Here is a 22,413-nt window from a genome sequence, read left to right as displayed (position 1 = left end):
TGTTGTTCCCCACACACTCCCTACACCCTCCCTCCTTTACTGTCACTACTCTCACCCTTCCTCTGCTCTTCACACCCAGGGTCATTGCTTCATATTACTTATAATTCAATCCCGTAATCCTAGATTACAGAAATGGGGGCAGATGTATTAAGCCTTAACAAAAGATAAATGCAAGGATGATAAGGAGAGATAAACATCCAGCCAATCAGCTCCTTGCTGACTTTTTTCAAACACAGCCTGTAACATGGCAGTTAACAGGTGATTGGCTTGACGCTTATCTCTCCTTATCACCCTTGGATTTATCTCTTGTTAAAGCTTAATACATCTGCCCCAATGCATTGATTTATGAACTATCATGACAGCTTTGACAATAATTTATGCACTTGTATTGATGTGTTTTCTTTTATTTCTGAAAATTTCAAAACCCTATTATTTATATTGCACCAAGAGCTTCACAGATTTCTGCTTTACTTTATTGTATAATTGTAGTGGGCTAGAGGCTGTGATCAATCAGTGGAATGAACACATGGAACGGAAGAATCAGATGGAACAGTGGCTGGAGTCTGTGGATAATAAACTGGAAAAGCCCATTCAGCAGGAAAATGGTCTGAAAGAGAAATTTAATCAGTTAGACCACATCCAGGCAATCGTGTCAGACGTGGAAGATCACTCCACTACTCTTCACCATCTTATTGAGAAGACAAAGGAATTACATCAGAAGACTGAGGACCCGTCTTTCTCCGAAATAGCACAGAATGAGCTAAAAACACACTTCAGTGACATCATGACTGTTGCCAAAGTAATTTTATTTACTGCTTTACTTTACCTAGATGCAAATCTTTTTGAATTTGATAACATGTCATAATCTTAATAACCCCCAACATTGGTATCACACCGATTTCGGCCTGATTTATAAAGTACATAGTAAATACTGCATGCATATCGGTTTATGTTGCTATGATTAGAAACAATTAGTTGTGCAATTTGTTGTTTCCATGTATAACTCTATGGGGCGTCCCCTTTTTTACCTAGTCTTCCATAAATTGTGGAAAACGCCAGATTTATCGGGTAGACCCAACTTATCCCCAGGAGAACAGGCAGATCTCCTGCATTCTAATGAAGCAGAGAGAGGAGGTAATTCTGGTTGACTCGCATGGCTGCGGATTTCGCAGCCTTGCAAATCAACCGAATACCACCACCTGCATGACCGTCTGCCCCCCCCCCCCCCCCCCCCCCCCCACTCGCATGCCAATTTTCCCAGCACGCTTGCAAATGAATGTTTTGCATGCAGGGATGAAATCATTCGATGGTCGCTGACCATCAAATGGAATGATTTCCAAGGAGTTCGCAAATCTGAGTCACACTCTGAGTGTCTCAGATTTGTGGCGCCCTGGTACGGGAAGAGGGCGGGCAGCTAACATCCGCTGACATCAGCTGCCTGCTCCCTGCACCCGCATCATGGCTGCATTACCATGGGAATGCCCATGAAACACTGGCCATTCCCATGGGTGCTACCCGTCCCTGCCTCCCCATTCCCGCACTGCTCCGTGCGAACAGGCCGCCGAATAATTAGTTTGCAAACAGAGCCTACACATGCTCATAACTGCATATGCATATTCGCATGCGCAGAAGCTAAACATCGCTCCACTGTGTGAAGACGTAGGGGAGCGAAAGGATTAGAATGAGGGCCAGAATGTAGAGGGCACTGCAGTGAAGGATAAGGGCTAGAATTATGCAAATTCCTTCATTTTCACCCTGCCCCCTACTTGCAGTATTGTGAGTGTGCTCCTTACTCGCAGCATCAGTGTGGGTGGGGCTTGATGACATCAGAGCCCAGTCCGCTGCTGAAGTGCACAGCAGCATCTCCTCTTCGGGCTTCTCCTGGAGAAAAGTAGACAAGCATTACTGTAGGAGGATAGCATCAAACTTTAATGCCCGAGCTAAGGTATTTAATTTTATGCCCATTTCCTCCTGCAATACAGCTATGGCTAACTCCTCTTAAACCATAGATTACGTGTTAAGAGCCTGGAGATATGGGTTAATACACTTGTGGCAGCAGCAGCAGCAACAGTACATACAGTACTGCAGGTTTCTGTTTACATCTCATTAGGGTGCATAGACATACAGTTATTAGTTACTGCCACCAGCTGCAACTGAATAGGCCTGCGGTTTGCTACAAGCCTGAAGAAAGGCCCTTATAATGTAAGGTGGGGGTTATTTAATATTTTTATTGGAATAGCAACATATACAGGAGAATTATTATGCACTATGCTATAAACGCCTTATAGTAATGTCTGGCCAGGTATGTTTGCTCCGGCCTATAAAATAGTATACAGTATTATGATCTTAGATAAGAGTTTGTTACAGAAGGCTAAATATACAGTATGTTGTCTCAACTACACAACACATTTGTTGGCAAGCTGCTCAATCAGATTGTAATGTCACTCAGGTGCCAAAAGGGAGGGGTAATTCTGGTTAGGAAAAAACATTTTGTATCCCAATTGCACACTGAGTGAGAAATAACTACATAAATATAATCAGATAATACAGAGATCTTGGTTGCATATATCTGCCGATATAGGGCTAAGCCCCCAGGCCGTATGTCAAGGTGTCTCTGTGTCACTGGGGGTCTGGACCCATACCCAGTATTAGGGACCCCGAGTGACACAGAGACGCCTTGAGGTACGGCCTGGGGGCTCAGCCCTATATCTGCAGATATATGCAACCAAGATCTCTGTATTATCTGATTATTATGTGTATATTTCTCACTCAGGGCCAGATTCTATAAGCTTCAAAAGTGATAAAATGGAGAGTGATAAACAGCCAGCCAATCAGCTCCTACTGTACCTGCCATGCCACACACTGTGTTTGAAAAATGTCAGGCAGGAGCTGATTGGCTGGCTGTTTATCACTCTCAATTTTATCACTTTTGAAGCTTATAGAATCTGGCCCTCAGTTTGCAATTGGGATACAAAAGGTTTTTTTCCTAAATATATGTTGTGTCAGGGCCATAAGGAGATATGTAATGTATTCTGCTTACCTCACATTTTTATTATTACAGTAGTACCCATTACAGTACTAATTATTCCAAAACTATGGATGCTGTATGGATGCTAAGCTGTAAATAACAATATCAAAGATGGCTTCCTATTGTATTGTAAACTCCTGTTTGGCGATCAGATCACTATATGAGAATAGGAAATGACGAAATATTGTTTTGTGTGCCCAGGAAAAGATGAGGAATATTGAAGACATTGTGAAGGATCACTTGATGTACCTGGATGCAGTGCATGAATTCACCGACTGGCTCCATTCGGCCAAAGAAGAGCTTCACCGCTGGTCAGATGTTTCCGGAGATGCCTCTGCCATCCAGAAGAAAATGACAAAGGTTCAGGTTAGTTGCCGGAATAAAATTTGCCTGGAGAATGGCTGTGTTATCATTATTCCGCTTTCATCCACGAGGACATTGAGGTAGGCAGGGCAATGACATGACAGTAGCTTATGGGGGTTATTCAGACCTGTTCGCTCGGCTGCTATAATGTAGAGCCCCGTGACCAGGTATTCGCTGCCCAGGCCACAGTTAAATCCCGCCCTGTGCAAGCCTGCGAAAAGCTTGCGAACATATTGAATCCCTGTGATTAGCTGCAAATCCATTCACAATCGCTCAACATCAAATGATTTTTCAAATGTGTGCAGTCTGTGTGTAGCCCAGGACCTACTTGGCCAGTGCGATAGAAACAGGCTGATTGGGTCCAGAGCTGACGTCACTTCCTCCCTGAACACACCTGGGTACACCTACTTTTTCTCTAACACTCCCAGTAAACGGCAGGCTGACACCCATCAAGTGCGGGCTTCCTGTCTGTCAGCTTGTGTACTGCCAGCTATTAGAAAAGACATTGGATTTTATCGCAGGATGACCTCACACAGGCGTACTCCGCGTCGTACAAGTGCGCAGTCATTCGATAATCGCCTTTCCTGTGAATTCGCAGCCATGCAATCAAATCTGAATTACCTCAGTCTCGTCTGATCAGTGTTTTATATTAGCTGAGATTATCTTTGTTGCCATTTATCTAAGTTTTCATTTTCAACAAGTAGAGCCTAAGCTAATGAGAATAATTTGCAGTTGTGCACACATGCAATCCCCCCATTTGCCTGAAAATACACATGTACCACGTTGCAGTGAATTCTTGTTGTACAACTTTGTAAACTGTGTCAGTGTTTCTCTGTGTATAAAGGCTGAAAACAACTTTGGTTGCTATAGAGATGATTTTTTTCCATTGCAGGAGCTGATGGATTCCAGACAGACCGGAGCGGAACGCCTAAGCAGAGTTGAAACCCTGGCTCCGGCAGTGAGGAAGAACACTACTGCTAGCGGATGTGAACACATGGATACAGAGATCCAAGGCCTGCAGGCCGACTGGAAGCAGTGGGAGGAAAGTGTCTGTCAAAGTCAGAACACTTTGGAGACCCTGTTGAGTCAGATGGCAATCTCAGAGCAAGACTTTACATCCCGAATCTCTAAGCTTGAAGATGCTGTTAAGGAATTCAGTCTGTTTCTGGAAAAATGGGCACAGAAACTTATGCAAGGGCAAGGCAAGATTGCCGACAAAGAAATAGCAGAAAATTGGCAAAGGGAGAAGGTGAGACCGAAATTCTTGCTTCATGGTCTACACCGTGTTAATCCGTGCTGTATGATAAGTGAGCATAGCACATATTGTATACACATACAGAATTCTCAGCTAAATGCTGAGATAATAAATCAGGATGAATTTATTCTGTGTTTCCTGTAGCTTGCAAGGTCCACATTACAGGATTGTGATATTTACAGCTGCTGCGTGGTTTAACCCCTTGATTGCCGACATTCCAGTGAGAGTTGTGCAAAATATCTGCTAAAAATGCCAGGGTCGTAGTCACGGAATATGAATCACTTAAAGCTCAGTACAAATGGGGCGACTGCTGCCTCCGTGCTGTGAAATGGGCGTAATCGCAATCGCTCACCACATCTTGTGGCACTAGCGATGCACCCCGCGATGCTGTGAGTGGGGTTTTGCCTATTGTTTATAGCTGTCTTACCCTGCGGGTGATAGTGACGTGCACATCGCCATCGCTGCAGGGCATACACATGGAGCAATCGGTGCTCTTTTTCTAGTCAGATCGCTTAGAAATGGGGCTAAAATCACCCCATGTAGTAGTAGTAGTTTGTTTATTTATAAGGCGCCGCAAAGAGTCCGCAGCGCCGTACATAGCAAACAAAAAACAAATTACAAGGTAACGTGCAGGGTGTGTTGATAAAATATAGCATAAATAGGGGTATAGCTGATAGAACTAAAATCAGCATCAGTTCTGAAGTAGGTGTCGAAATTGTCGAGGAGACTGAAGATGAAGTAGAGGAAGGGAAGAACAGGGCAGGAGCACAGGTGAGGTAAAGAGGTAGGGTGAGTACGTGAGGAAGGAGGGCCCTGCTCATAAGAGTTAACAGACTAAAAGGAGGTGGGTGGACGAACGAAAAAATAATAGGATGATCTGAAGTCAATAAATTTACGTTTATTTAAATATTGCGCCCCTCAATAACACAGGTGATGTGAGTGTTACACATTTTTGCACATCTCTCACAGCAACGTTGGCACTTATAGGGTTAATAAGTTGGCAAGAACTGCTTCAGCACTGACCTGCGGTTCTGCAATTGTTCTCCCTAATGGGTGCGAATAGGTGTGCTCTTCATGCACGAGCGGCTGGATCGCATCCTTGATGAGCGTGGCTACATCTGTATGCATGCTTCTCTGCGGCTAGACCACCGCTATCCATGTGCTTGATTTTTTACCTGTGATTATTAGTGCGGACTTGCACCATTTTTTTCCTGTGAGCTCTCTCAGCCCATTAGCAACCCCATTCTTTTGAATGCCAGTTTTCAAATTTCCTCCCCACCTGCAGCTCCCTGGGAGTTGTTTACATGCGATAAATTACACTAGCCAACAAAAAAACAACTTTTTATTTATTTGCTTTTTTTTACTAAATTTGGGTCAGGAAAATCGAATATGACCTTAGAATTTGTTTATTAGCTCTAGTTTTTTAGATACACTACTTGTGATACATGTACTTCTGTAGTAAAAAACAATATTATATTCATATGATATCTGTACACAACAGAAGTGGCCAGGGCCGGTGCAAGGCACCGGAGCGCCCCAGGCGAGGGGGGGTGGGGCGCCCCAGTGCCTACGGGGGGGGGGGTACCTGCGGCACTGTGTGATCTGGCGGCGGGGTCCCTGCAGTGATGTGCGCAATCCGTCAGCCAGGCGGCGGCGCGGGAAGCGCTGTTGGGTTTAAAAACTCGCCGCACGCTGATTGGCTGAATCTCAGCCAATCAGCATGCGGAATGTTTTCAAACCCAGCAGCGCTTCCCGCGCCGCCGCCTGGCTGCCGGATAGCGCACATCACTGCAGGGACCCCGCCGCCAGATCACACAGTGCCGCAGGTACCCGGCACGGACACCCCTGCAGCCTCCATGCGAGAGGCGAGGGGCGAAGTGCCGCCCTCCAGTGGCTGGCGTCCTAGGCAAAATATGGCTGTACGGATGGTGTAATGGTTAGCATTACTGCCTCACAGCGCTGAGGTCATGGGTTTGATTCCCACCATGGCCCTAACTGTGCGGAGTTTGGATATTCTCCCCGTACTTGCGTGGTTTTCCTTCGGGTACTCCAGTTTCCTCCCACAATCCAAAAATATACTGGTAGGCTAATTGGCTCCTAACAAATTAACCCTAGAATGTCTGTGTGTACATGTACGTGTGGTAGGGAACATAGATTGTAAGCTCCACTGGGGCAGGGACTATACTCTGTAAAGCGCTGCGGAATATGTATGCGCTATATAAGACTATACTCTGTAAAGCGCTGCGGAATATGTATGCGCTATATAAGACTATACTCTGTAAAGCGCTGCGGAATATGTATGCGCTATATAAGACTATACTCTGTAAAGCGCTGCGGAATATGTATGCGCTGTATAAAAAACTGTTAATAAATAAATAAATAAATATGGCTGACAATAACTCAGGATACCTGTACTAAGGATTGCCAACCTACAATTTATTTAAATAAAAAAAATCCCTAGTATTTTTCGAAAATTCTTCAAATTCTCTAGCATTTAATGAAATATGGTTATATATCTCAGAACATAGAGCTAACTCAGCATTTTAAATGCCATATTCGTATTTCCCATGCTCAAATAAACTAGAAATGACTATTTTTGTTTCGGAAGCATTTTCACTGTTTGCTAGTGTTACCCCCAGACCACGCCATGTGTATACACCTTATATCTAAAGCACGTATAAATGGCAGTTAACCAAAATCTGACATTGCATGGTCAAAATCAAATGGAACCTGAATCACACTGTCTCTGTTTTCTTGTCTTGCTCATTTGTTTATGTGCTTTGTGGCACCATATAAATTGAGGAAAATAATAAATGCATTGCTTTAAGCCTATCTACTACAGTTGGCATAAGTCTTTAGTCAGTCGCTTTTCCCTTCCAGCTGCGACACAAACACCAAAAATGGAAATTTGCCTGAAAAGAAGAAAGTCTAAACTTAGACTCTGCACATGAAATGAAAACAAGAGATCGGCATTTGGTTTTTCACTGTTTAAAATAAGAATACAATCTCTCATTTACAGGATGCCTTGGATGCTCTTACTGGTGCTGAACATCTTACAGATGACTTGAAAACACAACTAAATGACCTCTGCAAATTTTCTAAGGATTTGAGTGTATATTCTGCAAAAGTTTCTGCTTTAATTAAGGAGCACAACAGGTATAGTATTGCAAGACCAGTCTCTGATTATAAAACCAATTACTTAGATCCAAGGGCAGATCCAGAAGAAAATGACAGGGTTGGAACATGGACAGTGGCAACAAGGAAAGGGGTGTGGCCTCAATGTAGGGGGCATGGCCTCACAGGATATGCTGGGGGCAAGGAGTACATACAATAATTTATGGCAAAATCATTACTTTCTTGCCATGCATTGGTTCATCTCGTGGTCGATGACCGAATCCTGGTGGCTGTTTCAAGTAATGACAGGCAGGTTGGTTCCTCTCCACAGTCTGTGCAGCTTGGCTGAAGCATATAAGTTACATAGTCATTAAAATAAAGTGGTGATAGCGCAGTTAAAAAGCAAGGGTTACATTAGTACATTAGCGGCTTATGCTAGTGTACGTAATGACTGGGCCACCTACTCTGAGAGTGGGATGGAGGACCCTCCGCAACTCTAATGTACACCTCACAGTACTACACCCCCTTCACTATCCATCTCATAGCATTCCTTCCCCGTCATTGCCCACCTCACAGCGTTCTCACTCCTCCACTACCCATCTAACAGCAGTTACCCCCATAACTGTCCACCTCACAGCACTCGTCCCCTGTCATTGCCCACCTCACAGCATTTTCCCTCCTTCACTACCCATTTCACAACCATTACCCCTTCACCGCCTCCACACAGCGGTCTCCCTGCTTTACTGCCAACCACACAGCAGATACCCCCTTCACTGTCCACCTCATGGCACCCTACCCCCTTTCACGGCCTACCTTACAGCAGTCTCCCCCTTTCACTACCCCTTCATTATCCACATTACAGCACAACACCCCCTACCCAACCCCACATCTCCTTGTGTCAGTAAAAAGAAAGGTTGTCGTATCTCATTCAGCCTTTTCTTTACAATATTTGTATATTCTATGTAAATGCCTGCTCAAACAGTACATATGTTATATTTATTATATACATTGCTCCAGCTCTTTAATTGTCTAAACTTCAGTTTAGACAATTAAACCTGGCACCATAATCAATTACACAGGTTCTGTTGCTGGCTGATTGAATTGTATTTCACCTGATTTATTGAGCCACCGAACCTGTGTAAGAGTATCACTGTCAAAGGCAGTGGCGTAACTATAAATGTATCTCCCCCTGCCAAAGAAATTGTGCCCATGACAATGGTGCAGACTGGTTACCAGTGCTGCAGCTCCCCAGGAGTGACGGTCGCCCATGCAGCATAACAGGGAAGACATCCCATCGACTGACATACTGTCACCTTCCGTCACCAGACTCAGCTTTGAAGGACCGACTGGGGATACTAGCGGAAGTGTGTGCGGGTAACGACACCAGCTGCCCCCAGGTGTGGAGGAGGCGAAGAGGAGAATGGGGGGTGGGGTGGCAAGGAATATGAGATATGCTGTCACCTACGGTACGCAGCTGCAGTACACAGCCACTGCCGCCCACTACTACTGAGTGACAGCAAACTGTGTAATTGTACAGGACAGCAGGTATTTTTCAGTGCGCCCCAAGACTGCTGGCTCCCCCAAGCCACAGCTGGGGCTTCCACACCATAGTTATGCCACTGGTCAAAGGGATGGTACTGTATGATAAGCCTAATGTTATGTACAAATTACGTGACCTGACATTGGAGGGCTAGCCGGCATTGGCAAGTGCATACACACTTGGTTAAAGCGATGACTTCCATCTCCTTGTATGAACAGAAGATGAAAGATATCTCTGATGACACGCTGGAGTGTACGTTGTCAGCACCGTAGTGCGTACACACTAGACGGTTGCAACTGGCAGAATCATTAAATATACAGTATTATCTAGTATAGTATGTACCCAGCTTAAATAAACATAACTACATACTGCACCATTGCGTATGCAGTGTTAGATATTGTAGTGCAGGCCGAGCCAACCTCTGGCTTTCAAGATGTTGTGATACTACACATCCCGGCATGCCCTGCAACAGTTTTAACATTCTTTAATAGCAAAACTGTGCTAGGGCATGCTGGGACTTGTAGTACCACTACAGCTGGAGAACTACAGGTTAGCCAGGCATTTTTTAGTGTAACAGTGTTTTCTAATATTTTGTCAGTTAGAAGGGGAGGTCCCATTCAGACACTTCTATGCCCCCTATCCAGCCTGTATGTTTCTTTTTTGCCATTTTTTTTTTGTTTAATTTGCCTTCTTTTTTTATTTTAACACATTTGTGGATATTAAGTGAATTACATATCACTCTCATTTTTTGAAGTCTTTGCTTGCAAGCATCAAAAGGCTGCCAGAGTAAAGAGCAGATTCTACAGCAAAGATTCCGGACAGCCTTCCGAGACTTTCAGCAGTGGCTAGTAAATGCCAAAGTGACCACCGCCAAGTGCTTTGATGCTCCACAGAGCATTGATGAAGCCTCATCCAGTCTGCAAAAAATTCAAGTAAGATACTAATATGTGACGCAAGCAATGAATTACCATATAACATCAATATTCCTTCTTAAATCGGTATATGCTCAATACATATGTTAATGTTTAGCATTTTCACAATTCATAGAGATGGTTTCAGTAAACACAGATATCTCTGTTCATAGAGATGGGTGTAGTAGACATAGAGATAAAAGAAAAACCTTACAGGTGCATCCTGCCACACATTGCGTGGGCATCGCATTGATACTTATCGCATATGCGCTAACATATGTAATTAGTAACGCAAAGGACAGCACTTTTACTATAAAAGCTGGCCTTGGCCATACTCGCCCATCACAAATCATCTGGGTCTGTGATCCTGGAGTCCCTCTGCGCATTCGTAGAGTGATACCTGCGGCCACAGGGCATGCTGGGATTGATCCGGTTGGACCTCTACATCAGTGCTGCGGAGAGAGGCCCATAGATTTATATTGGGAAATATCAGCTGAAGCTGGTGTTACCCTCCGCAGCAGAGCCCTGACATGCAGGGTTTAGTACTGTACATTCGGAAATACAGTAAAAACCCTTAAAACAGGGTTGTTACCGCATTTCTCCATTAGTGCATCCCAGCCAGAGACATAAAGGTGAAGACACATGACCGATTACATGCTAATGGCCAAAGAATAGCCCAATGGTTACATCAATTTTTGGGACCTTTTTTAGAGGAAAGTTTGAGAGAGCAGTTTTAAACCTATTGGAGATATGTAGCAGTGGAAGCGGTTGATTCAATGACAGCACTGTGATTAGTGTCGGGAGGGAGCTCCTGGAACTATTCTAATCAGTGCGCTGTTAGGTCCGAATAGCCTGACAAAACAAGGTCAGTGATGCAGTTTTGTGCCCTAGTGTGGTGCAAACAGCATCCCAGGGGGCGTCTAAGTTCTCACAATGAAATACCTGCGAGTACCAGCATTCGCCAACATAACATCATGCTGATTAGAATAGCTACTGGAGCTCACGCCCAACGCTATTCAAAGCACTGTGAATCGGATCAGCCCCTAAAAGTTCTCTAAGGATCAACACCTCTGGAGAGGGAGGTCTGGTCAGGATCCCATCATTCATTTTCTGTTTCCTAAGCTATGGTGACCTGGGACAGTATTTGTCAGCGCAGCATTTCCATAAGATCTAGGCACTTTCATTAGGGCAGTGGTTCACAAACTGTGTGCCGTGGCTCCCTGGGGTGCCTCAGGACATTTGCTGGGGTGTCACGGGTTGGTGGTCCTGGACCAGTTAAAATATTTATGATCAATTATTTATGGACAAAACCACTGCTAGTGGCTGCCAATCATAAATATCTGTACAATCAGAAGCAAATCATGCCCTTTACTACATAACCTAAGAAGCACATATAAACACAATCTACTTAATTTTATATATTTTTTGGGACCTAGGGGTGCCGTGGAAAAATTCTGATACTCTAGGGTGCCGTGATTCGAAAAAGATTGAGAACCCCATGCATTAGGGGATGCACAGTTTCAGTGTGGCTAATCATTATATTAGCTACAATAAACCCCAGGATGAAACTGTGGCTAATAATATTATTAATGTTTCTTAGTCATAGTTGCCGACTTTTAGGTTGTCCTCTCCGGGAGAGGGCAGCCAGATCTGTGAAGCAGGGGGCGGGGCCATCACCAAGGGGGAAAGGGGCGGTTCGGAGGTGGGGCCATGGATGCACTGCTCTATTGGAGGCGTCTCTAGAACAATCGTGGCATTTTAGACCTGCCCCCCGCCTTGCAATGCCAGTATTTCAGGCATTACACTGCGGGGGTGGGGCTAAAATGCCGCGATTGCATCATTTGACCCGTGGTCCCCCTTGCTGAGGGGCGGTTCAGGAGATGGATGGCAATGCGGGAGGGTTGCCCCCCTTTCCGGGAGGCTGGGAAGGGGACCCGATTTCCGGGACCCTCCCGGCCAGTCAGGAGAGCAGAGGTTAGTGAATTATGAATTTTGGGGTACCACTCTTTAAAAATGTTTTAGCCCCACACATGCCAGACTTCTATTATGTAGACAATGTAATAATCTTTTCAAGTGTTTTTCTAGTTTCCAAATTGTTTCCTTGTTTCTCCTAGGAGTGTCTTTCTGAAAGTGAAAGTGGTCAACAGAAACTGCAAACAGTGACATCTAGAGGTGACCTTCTGTGCAGCATAGTGCCTGAGGAGAAAGTTAAGACAATCCAACAGAAAGTTCTTACTGCAAAAGATGATTGGAAAAGCTTCATCTCATCTCTTCATCAGAAGGAATCTGCCTTAGAGGTAGCGTTATATTGTACTTTGTTTTACATTCACAACACAGCAAGGCATAGGATAGTGGAAAGTTGAGTAATGCCTTTCTGTTGGTTATCACATACTTGCCTACTTTTGAAAACTAGTTTCAGGGAGATTATAGTCGGTAGTCGAATTTTGCACAGTGCTCCATTGAGGGGGCGTGTCATGCTCCACCCAAAGGGCGTGTCTAGTTCCATATATGGAGAGATTGTGATTAGAGATTGTGAACGTGGCACCTAGAAGCGTGGGTTTGTACTGCTACATCTGAGAGGAATCTTTTAAAATGACTTATATCCAAGTGTAAATGAGCCCCAAAGCAGTTAGTAACCTATACTTGCTAAAGTGCTGGGAAATGGTGCTGATGATTCAATATATCTCTCATTTCTTTTTACCCAAAAAATGTAACCGTGTAATGTGGGCTAGGTGAAATGAGGGAGATTGCTAGACTAATGAGGGAGAAAGGGAGATTGCTGCTATTTCAGGGAGTCTTCTGCAGAATGCAGGAGGGGAGCTAACTATAATGTAACAGTGTAATGTGGGCTAGGTGAAATAAGGGAGATTGCTAGACTAATGAGGGAGAGAGGGAGATTGCTGCTATTTCAGGGAGTCTCCTGCAGAATGCAGGAAGGTAGGCAGCTATGGGTCATCATGCTCCCTCGTGTAACACTCAGGTGAGGATTATGCAAACCAATTGTATGTTACTTTAACTTATGTTTTTTCTTTTTCTGGGAGTTAAAATTGGCTAGTCATTGCTCAAATGTAATTGGCTCATTGTTCAATAGCTGTGCCGAGATAGTGAGGGGGGGGGGGGGGGGGGGGATTCTTTACTACAGATTGCAGTTTCTTTAGGGGAACTGTAACAGAGCTTGCCCCAGAAGTGGAATCAGGTTATTTATGGTGATGGGCAGAGAAGAACTTCATTGTCACTTTTAATGACCTAAATAAATTCTGGATTCCGTTAATTCTCCCATTTGCCTTATTGGAATGAGTATCTATTATTTTACAGTATCTGTTGATATACACAGTACTAATGCATTTGAGGACAGAGGTACATGTGTACGTGTTCTACTCTTGCCTTGTATAGTATAGTTGAGACCACAACCAATTCTAACAGTGTGTTTTTGCCGTTTCTTTAGGAATAATAGTATTAATCCTGGTAAAGTGGAAGGTGATAACGCATGAGCCAATCCACTCTTTACTTTCATGTTACAGGCTGCGCTTTAAAATGACAGTTAGCAGCTGACTGGCTGGTGCGTTATATAACCTTCCACTGTATCACTTCTCCAGGCGTAATATATCTGCCACTGATGGTCAACATGGCTTGGCTCGACACCTGAAATAGGTCAACATGGCTAAGGTCTACATGATTAGAAGGTCGACACAAGAATTAGGTCAACAGTCAAAAGGTCGACATGGATTTTTCACTTTTGTTGAGCCGGCGGTATTTGATGCCCTACCATCCACTATGGTGTGGAGGTAGAATAGAGTAGAAGCATGGTGAGCATGAGTCATGCGATGGGACGCGGTACACTTTGGCAGTGTCCATGTCGACCATGTCAACATTTGGGACAAAAAACGAAAAAAAAAAAGTCGACATTTTAACTATCGACCTAGTCATCGTCGACCTAAGCCATGTCAACCTACAGCGGTCGACTCATTGCATTTCGACCTGATATTGGTCGACCCAATGACCCGTACCCTTTAGAATAATGCCAGAACTACAGTACATAGTAATTCTGAAAAATAATCCATGACATAGAATTATGCTGCTCATCTAGCTGCAGTATAGAGAAGTGCTGTTATATAAATATTAGACATTTATGTATTTGTTGCTCTTCTTCTACTTTCTCATAATCTTGATGTTTTCCAACACAATTAACAAAATGATAACAAAAAAACATTTTTATTCCCAATCAATTTATGTGTAATATAGAATTTAAAGGTTCAAATGAGAGACTTTGAAACAAGTGCCATGCCAGTGCAGGATTGGCTTAGCAGCACTGAACGGATAGTTCAAGACAGCAATAATCGCCTCCACGACCTGCCTTCTAAGAGGAAGGAACAGCAGAAGCTGCAGGTAACCACACGCATCACCATTGTGCCCACGGCTTTACCAGCTGTGACCACCACCAGCTTTACCTGTACCAATCAGATCTTTCCATCAGCCATGTGCTTGCTTCATATTAATATCACTTGTACACAGCATCTACTAACTGAATGTCTGTATAACCTTACGACACACTTTCAGTGCTCGTTGTCTTGCGGTATGTTGCATGCTTTTTCTCCACTGCCTTAAATGTGCTTGTGCCCTGCAGTCTATCCTAGAAGAAATAGGCTGTCCATGAGCCGCAGATCACCAGACTTAAAGAGAAAGCTCAACAGCTGAAGGGAGGACAGTCTGCCAGCAAAAGCTATGCACACAGGGTGTCTCAGCTGTCTTCACAATACCTAGCGTTACACAATCTAACCAAGGTAACGTTTCCTTGTGTATGTCCCTGCCGGGGACCACCTCTGCCTGCCTAACAATGTGTTTATTGCTTATTGCTATTCAAAGGGTTGAGAGACAGTCAATAGGTCAACACCAAAAGTTCGACATGCGCATGACTGATATCGACATAGGGTTAAAGTGGTAGCGTTCTATACGTGAAAAGGTCGACATGAGTTTTTCTGGGGTCTTTTGTTTCAATGTTGACAGCAGAGCAAGTGCCTCACTGCACTACCTGTGCGCTTGCCACACTTTATCGCTTCCGCTTGGTCTATGTGGATGGTTAAGTATGAAAAAGTAAAAAAAAAAAAAAATCATGAAAAAAAATGTTGCCAATATCATGTGTCGACCAGTGTCATGTCAACTTTTGCGCGTGTCAACATTTGTCAATGTGGACATGGTAAATGTTGACCTTTGGTGTCAACCTATTGACTGTCTACCACTGTTGACTTATCATCCGGATAACATTGACTGTGCTCCTAATACCATTATTTGTCACACTTCTGATCTCCAGATTTGATTAACAAGTATGAGTTCCTCAAAGACAATGGGGTAAATTTACAAAGATGGGAGTTCAACTGAAGATGGGAAGTTACCCATAGCAACCAATCTTCTATTATCTTCTAGAAGGTGCTAAATAAATAAGTCGAAAATTCTGGTTGCTATAGGAAACTTCCCATCTTAGGAAATTTACCCCACTGAATGATTCATTAGAAAGTCATAGCTTATTAACAGTTTCTTACTGAGAATATTTTAAACATCAGTCCTTGCCCCAGTGGAGCTTACACTCTATATTCCCTACCACATGTACATGCACACAGACATCCTAGGGTTAATTTTGTTGGAAGCCAGTTGACCTACCAGTATATTTTTGGATTGTGGGAGGAAACCCGAGTACCCAGAGTAAACCCACACAAGCACTGGGAGAACATACAAACTCCACACAGTCGGGGCCATGGTGGGGATAGAACCCATGACCTCAGTGCTGTGAGGCAGTAATGCTAACCATTACACCGTCCCTGCTGCCCCAAGCTTAGATTTATGTTGCACCTCTGTTACTGTGATCCTTTAGCAAATCATATTCATAGTAATACAAAATTGCAGTGTGACTACAGATAGCAGACTAAACATTAGTAATACAACACAGACAAACAACAAATTGTTCACTTGTGGTACAACAGTAGTATTTCTGCCATAAGTACAAGTCTGCACTGTATATTGACAGTGTTAGCAATAAAAGGTAAAATCACATTACCTTATCTGCCTCTTACCTTATTTGTACACAATATAAAAATGGAACCAAGTTCATGTACACCAGACATAATAGAATCTTTGCTGTTATTTTTAAATATAACCGTTCAATTTCATTACATTTTCAATGGAAAATGCAAACAACTAACATGAATAGATGGCAGCTACTTGATCTAATATAGCCTAACTGCTAATACATTATGGAGGTCATTCTGGTTCCATCGGACCCCGCGTATTTGCACGGGGGACCAATGGTAAGCCTCTGGGCATGCGCATATTCTCATATCCGCATGTGCAGGGCTTCTGTGTGGGCGCCTTCGGCGTCGCGCTCGCAGGGGGGGTGGAGGAGGTGGCAGTGGTGGGCCATGGAAATGCCCAGGTTTTATTGGTGTGACACGCTGGGGTTCCCATGTGCCTGAGGCGGGCAGTCACCTGCCCTGTCTTCACTAGGGCGTGGTGGGAGAATAAAATAGTGTGCTGAGCGCAGTGAGGCACCGTGCCCAAAGCATAGCGAGCGAAGCAGAAACTGCCCATGTCGACTGTCAACATTCGGGTAAAAAAAGGTGAAAAACCCCCATGTCGACCTTTTGACTGTCGACCTAATGCTTGTGTCGACCTATTGACCTGTCAACCTAGACCCATGTCGACCATGTCCCATGTTGACATTTCCCCATGTCGACCTTTCCCCATGTCGACCTGACGGTGTCAACCTAATGACTTTCGACCAACTTGCTGTGGACCAAACGATCCCAACCCCTTTTTACATAATGCTTCCCAAATTAATGTATCAGCTTTGTCAACCACTTCCTCCCCCACAATACCACTTCGAATACCGGTCTGCAGTGCATGCAGCCCAATACCCTGGCAATGCTAGATGGGTATACAACACCTGATTGGACAGAAGCCACAGCCAAGTTATGTACATACTGTATAATGACATTCTGTGCTGCAGATACAATTAAAGCTTCAACTTTTACTGAGGCTTCAGTGTAGGAAAGGGCAGGGGTCCCAGAGGAGGGGTCCCAGAAGTGGACCTCTTTATTGTGCAACTTGTTATTAATTGTAAAGTGAAATGCTGAATGCATTGTGAAATCTGAAGGCATAAACTAAATCATTTCTTTCACTGTAGGAAAAAATGTCTAGGATGGATCGTATTGTTTTGGAGCACCAGCAGTTTTCCCATGGTCTGGCAGAGCTTCAGGACTGGATAAATGATGCTATTCACCTGCTACAGTCATATTGTCACCCAACCGCTGATAAAAGTGTCCTGGACAGCAGAATGTCCAAGCTGGAGGTAACTGGCCACTAAAAGAGAACTACATGAGAACATATTCCCCATCTAAACGTGTATGTAGGATTATGTGCCATTGTGAGGTAGATTTGATCAAAAAGCCCTGTACACACGGTTCGAATTGGTCTATGTTTTTATTCGATTTTGCATATTTAAGCAAAATTGAATAGAGATCGAATGGACATCAAACGGTTTTCATCCGCATTTGATGCGATTCGATCCCAATGCGCGGCATAGAAATAGAAAAATAGACTGTGCAAGCAAGACTACAGTATATAGTACAGATCCGTACTATGGAGTCTAAATCGAACGCGCCTTTTCTTGCCTTTCGATTTGATCCGATTCGAATCGCATGTGTGGACACCCTTAAGTTTCATTAGTCACTTTGCCTAATGAACAGTCAATAAATTCACAGTTGTACACTAATGGGCAGATTTCTTAAACTTTGTGAAGTTTAACTGGCTGGTGATTTCGCAACAGCCTATCGGCTAGTAACTGTCATTTTCTAAACTCAGCCTGTACCTTGACAGTTAGGAGCCAATTGGCTGGGGCATTATCACTGTCTACTTTATCACTTCGCCGCGCTTAATAAATCTGCCCCTAAATTCATTGGCAAAATCTGCCTTATTTTTTGCTGTGTGCCTTGTGTATGTAGATGATCAGTTTCTGTTCTTTTACATCTGGGTGGTTATTTTTGCTGTTTAGACTTTGTTACAAGTGAAGCAGGAGAAAGATATTCAGATGAAGATGATACTAACACGAGGAGAGTCTGTTCTGAGAAACACGTCACCAGAAGGCAGCCCAGCCATTCAGCAGCAGCTCCAGGAACTCAGAGACTCCTGGGCTTCCCTTTTATCCTCATGTATACAATGCAAAAGGTAACAACATTAAATACACTGCATATTATTATGTGCACATTGTATATGTCTGATGTAAACATTGAAGGGTGTGTGTATATTTTATGTTTTAGTTTATCTAGTTTGATGATACGGCTACAGTAGTTTTAGAGAGGTTCTATTGTTTGTCTTCTCTTACCCATCTTTCTTCTGTTGAGATGTAATAGTCATTTAAGATACAATATTTAAACAGTGCAAGGACAAGGAATGCATGTGGGTCATTGTGGGCAAAGGATTGTATAACTGGGGGCATGGATAGGTGTGGTGCATAAAGAACTGACAGAGAGCACTTGAAGAAGCGGCAGGTAGTTTTTAACAGAAAGCCCAGAAGGATCATATTAATTCATGCCTAGCAATCACAGCCCTCGGTGCTGGTTACAACTTTTTAAATAGAGCTTAAAATAGATTTGTGTTGGTTGTGCCAAACGGAACATTTCTGACAAAAATGCAAAGTACATTTATCTGTCTATCAATCTGCTTAATTACAGTCTACTTGAAGGTGCCTTATCTAAATGGACGAGCTACCAGGACGATGTCCGTCAATTCTCCAGCTGGATGGACAGGGTGGAGGAGCGTCTGAATGATTCGGAGAAACAGTACAACTCACTGAAGGACAAAATTGCAGCACAAAGCAAAGCGAACGTATGACAGTCTATATTCACCCTGTTCTAAAATCGTTTCTCTGTCTTTTAGATCTCTGGTTTCCCAATCATATATACAGTAGGTTGGATTCCAGACACAAGCAACTGCAATCCCCACAGCATAATCTCCAATGACAAATGTATCTGATTGTACATTTAGTTTTATCAAATAACTTATATATTCTACTTTTCATACACTTATGGGAATCCCCCCTGTTTTAAATGGTCACTTCCAAATAGGGGTTTATGTTTGATAAATTCAAGAGGATGGCCCACTATTGAACAATTCCGCTCATTTTGATTCTACCATGTGCCTAACAGGTGCGGAAGCTCACACTTTCCTCCCCAGCTACTGTACCAGTTAGGGGCATTAGAAAACACTGAATATCACTGACTAGAGTATCTCTACAGTGCCATTAAAGAGCAATGGAGAGGTTCGGTCATAAGGGAATTGGCAACTCCTGGCTTAATAGAAAATGGGACAAACCAAATTAGGGGGGTTGGTTATCCTAAAGAAATATCACCTATATACTGGTGGGTACCGGATGACACTCCGACAGTGGGGATCCCTACAGTCAGTATCCCAACGTCGGGATCCCGACTGCCGGTGCTCCGACAGGGGGGATACCGACACACAGGGGCTATTCTCCCTTGTGGGGGTCTATGACCTCCACGCACCAGGCCCACAGCGTGGAGAGCACAGCGAGCCTGCAAAGGGCTTCTTTGCGCTTGCTCCCCTCTGGGCAGTCGGGATACTGACTGTCGGGATCCCCACTGTTGGAGGCACATACCACACCCATACTGGTAATGTCATTTTACTTGTGTTTTTTTATACCTGCAATATAAAAGTTGCAAAGCCATTGGTGGCTGAGATAATGGTATTCTGTAATTCTTACAGTTACTGAATGAAGAAGTTCTAAGTCATGGCAGCTTATTAGACACCATAGAAAAGAAGGGATCCAGCATGACCGAGCATTACGTTACCCAGCTGGAACTCCAGGATCTGCAGGAACGCTACAATACACTGAAAGTGAAAACAAAGGTAATGCAATAGGACAAGGTTATTTTATTGTGTACATAACAGTGAATGGACAAATTCTGGTATTTATAAAATGTAATAATATACTGTACGTCTAAGATATAATTAGAAAATATTATCACACTAGGAATATACCTAAATATTCTATATACTGTAGCTGCTATTGAGCCAGATTCAGCTTGGCCCGCAGATTACCAAAAATCGCACCTGCATGAGCCCTTAAGTCACATTTTGGAAAATGCAACCACAATCTAAATTCTGGTGGGCGCCGGGAGAGCGTCAACATGGGGAGGGCATTGACATAGCATTGGGTGGACACGGTACAGACAATGCATGTATGTCCGGACCATTTTCGGGGCTGGCCTGTACCTGACTTTTTCCTCTATTCTGCATAGCGCTTACATAATAGCAATGCAATTGCTAAATTTTGCAATTGCATCGTGGAGAGGGACTTGGCATACTGGATGGCCTTGCCTGTGCTGGACGGCTCCCCCCATGTTAGTGCCGGCAGTTGTAGTTTTGCGAACTTTCACAAAACTACAACTGATGCTGAATTATTCCCATTATTCAGTGTTGAATGCAACATACATCTGAAAACATAAACTGTGCCCATGAAACAAATTTGCTTTTTGTTACCTATAGTGGCATGTACTAAAGAGAAATTACAGGCAAAAGCCCAATTTCAGGCTTTGGCCACATTTCTCATATGTACAGTACTAAGCCAAGCATAGCCATGCTTCGGTGCGGATGGCGTGGCTTCCCTATGAGCATAAAATATGGACAGAAACATACATGAGTTCACAATTCACACACATTACCGCTAGTGGCTGGAAAGTGTACATTATAACCACCCAAGTCGCATGGGGCCTGTTAAAAACAAAACGAACAAGATTTAAGTATAAAATGTTAAACCTTTTTTTTAAAGCCCTCAATAAGTAATGTACCAAAGGTTTATTTTAATTTATCAAAGGTCGTTTTATATAACTTTTTATCAATTTCTACATGAGGAATATATATTTTAATGGATGTTGTTTTAAAAGACTAAACAGACATTTACTAACAGATGTATTTGATATTCATTTTAATTGCTAGTAAATGTGTATTTTAGTCCTGGAAAGACACCGTCTGTTGTTATGATTTAAAAAATTGATTATAATATCGATGAATAAACCCCTACTAGATATATCAGCAACCCTCCTTCCCAATCTTCATTTTTAGAAAGGAGCACTCAGTACACTGTGATACTGCTCTTAGGAGGTCATTCTGGTTCATACTCCCCGTTGCAAATTCGCAAAGGGGAGCGATGGTGATGGTCTGCGCATGCCCAGATCAACTTATGCGCATGTGCAGACCATCTGTGTGAACGGATGCGGCGACTTGCATAGTCGCTGGCCTGTTCCCACAGGGAGCAGTGCGGGCAGGGGGGGGCATGGGTTGTGCCCATAAGAACACCCAGCATTTAATGGGCGTTCCCATGAAAACGTTGGGTGTTCCCATGGTAATTCGACAGTGACATGGGTGCCGGGGCGGGCAGATGACATCAATGGATGCCAGCTGCCCACCCTGTTCGCGTATGAGGGCACCGCAAATTTGAGTCACTAGAGAGTGACTTACATTTGCGAGCTCTATAGAAATCATTCGATGGTCGGCGACGATGCAAAACAACCATTCGCATGAATTTGGGGAAAGTCGGCGTGCGAGCGGCGGGCAGAGATCTGTGTGGGTGGCGGGCATCGTTTAGTTGGCTCGCAAAGCTATAGCTTTGCAAGTTAACAAGAATGACCCTCTTAGTCCGCAGTCCCTTATACTAATTGGGTCTATCAAACATCGTCAGCGGCCATTATTATCACAACTTTCTCCAGGGGTCTAGCACAACCAGTGTCCAATCCCCCATTTGCTGCTTACAATGAAAAGTGGGAGACTGTACAAACAGAAATTGTTGGTTAATTTAGTAATACAGGTTGAGTATCCCGTATCCAAAATGCTCGGGACCAGGAGAATTTTGGATAACGGATTATTCCGTATTTCGGAATATTTTAATATTTCAATGATGTATTTTGAAGTATCTTGCATGTATGCTGTATAAACACATAATATACACACAAATATATTTTATTACCACATAAAACACACACAAATATATTTTAATTGTTCAAAAAACAAGGTTTCAAAACGTGAAACAAAATGTGTGTACTATCTCAGCACTGAATTTGAATGCCAAGCAATCATTGTCTTGCACATATATAGTGCCAGTTACATATCATGTCCCCAGTGATGCTGTTACAAATGT

The 22,413-nt window shown here is 43.5% G+C and overlaps 1 protein-coding gene across 1 annotated transcript in view; it reads left to right on the top strand.

The window, feature by feature from the left end:
• Positions 1-22,413, top strand: part of SYNE1 (spectrin repeat containing nuclear envelope protein 1) — a 503,588-nt gene that overhangs the window by 283,431 nt on the left and 197,744 nt on the right. Inside the window, 13 exon segments of the mRNA XM_083176202.1 lie at positions 490-799; positions 3,230-3,394; positions 4,284-4,640; positions 7,666-7,802; positions 10,055-10,232; positions 12,326-12,508; positions 14,454-14,597; positions 14,836-14,859; positions 14,861-14,992; positions 17,386-17,550; positions 18,253-18,425; positions 18,932-19,085; positions 19,983-20,126. Of these exon segments, the coding sequence (XP_083032328.1) occupies positions 490-799; positions 3,230-3,394; positions 4,284-4,640; positions 7,666-7,802; positions 10,055-10,232; positions 12,326-12,508; positions 14,454-14,597; positions 14,836-14,859; positions 14,861-14,992; positions 17,386-17,550; positions 18,253-18,425; positions 18,932-19,085; positions 19,983-20,126 (2,266 nt within the window).

Source organism: Crinia signifera, chromosome 3 (genome assembly GCF_055691185.1).
Source record: "Crinia signifera chromosome 3, ASM5569118v1, whole genome shotgun sequence".
Taxonomy (NCBI): domain Eukaryota; kingdom Metazoa; phylum Chordata; class Amphibia; order Anura; family Myobatrachidae; genus Crinia; species Crinia signifera.
The sequence above is the reverse complement of the archived record's forward strand: the minus strand, read 5'-3'. Positions and strand labels throughout refer to the sequence as shown.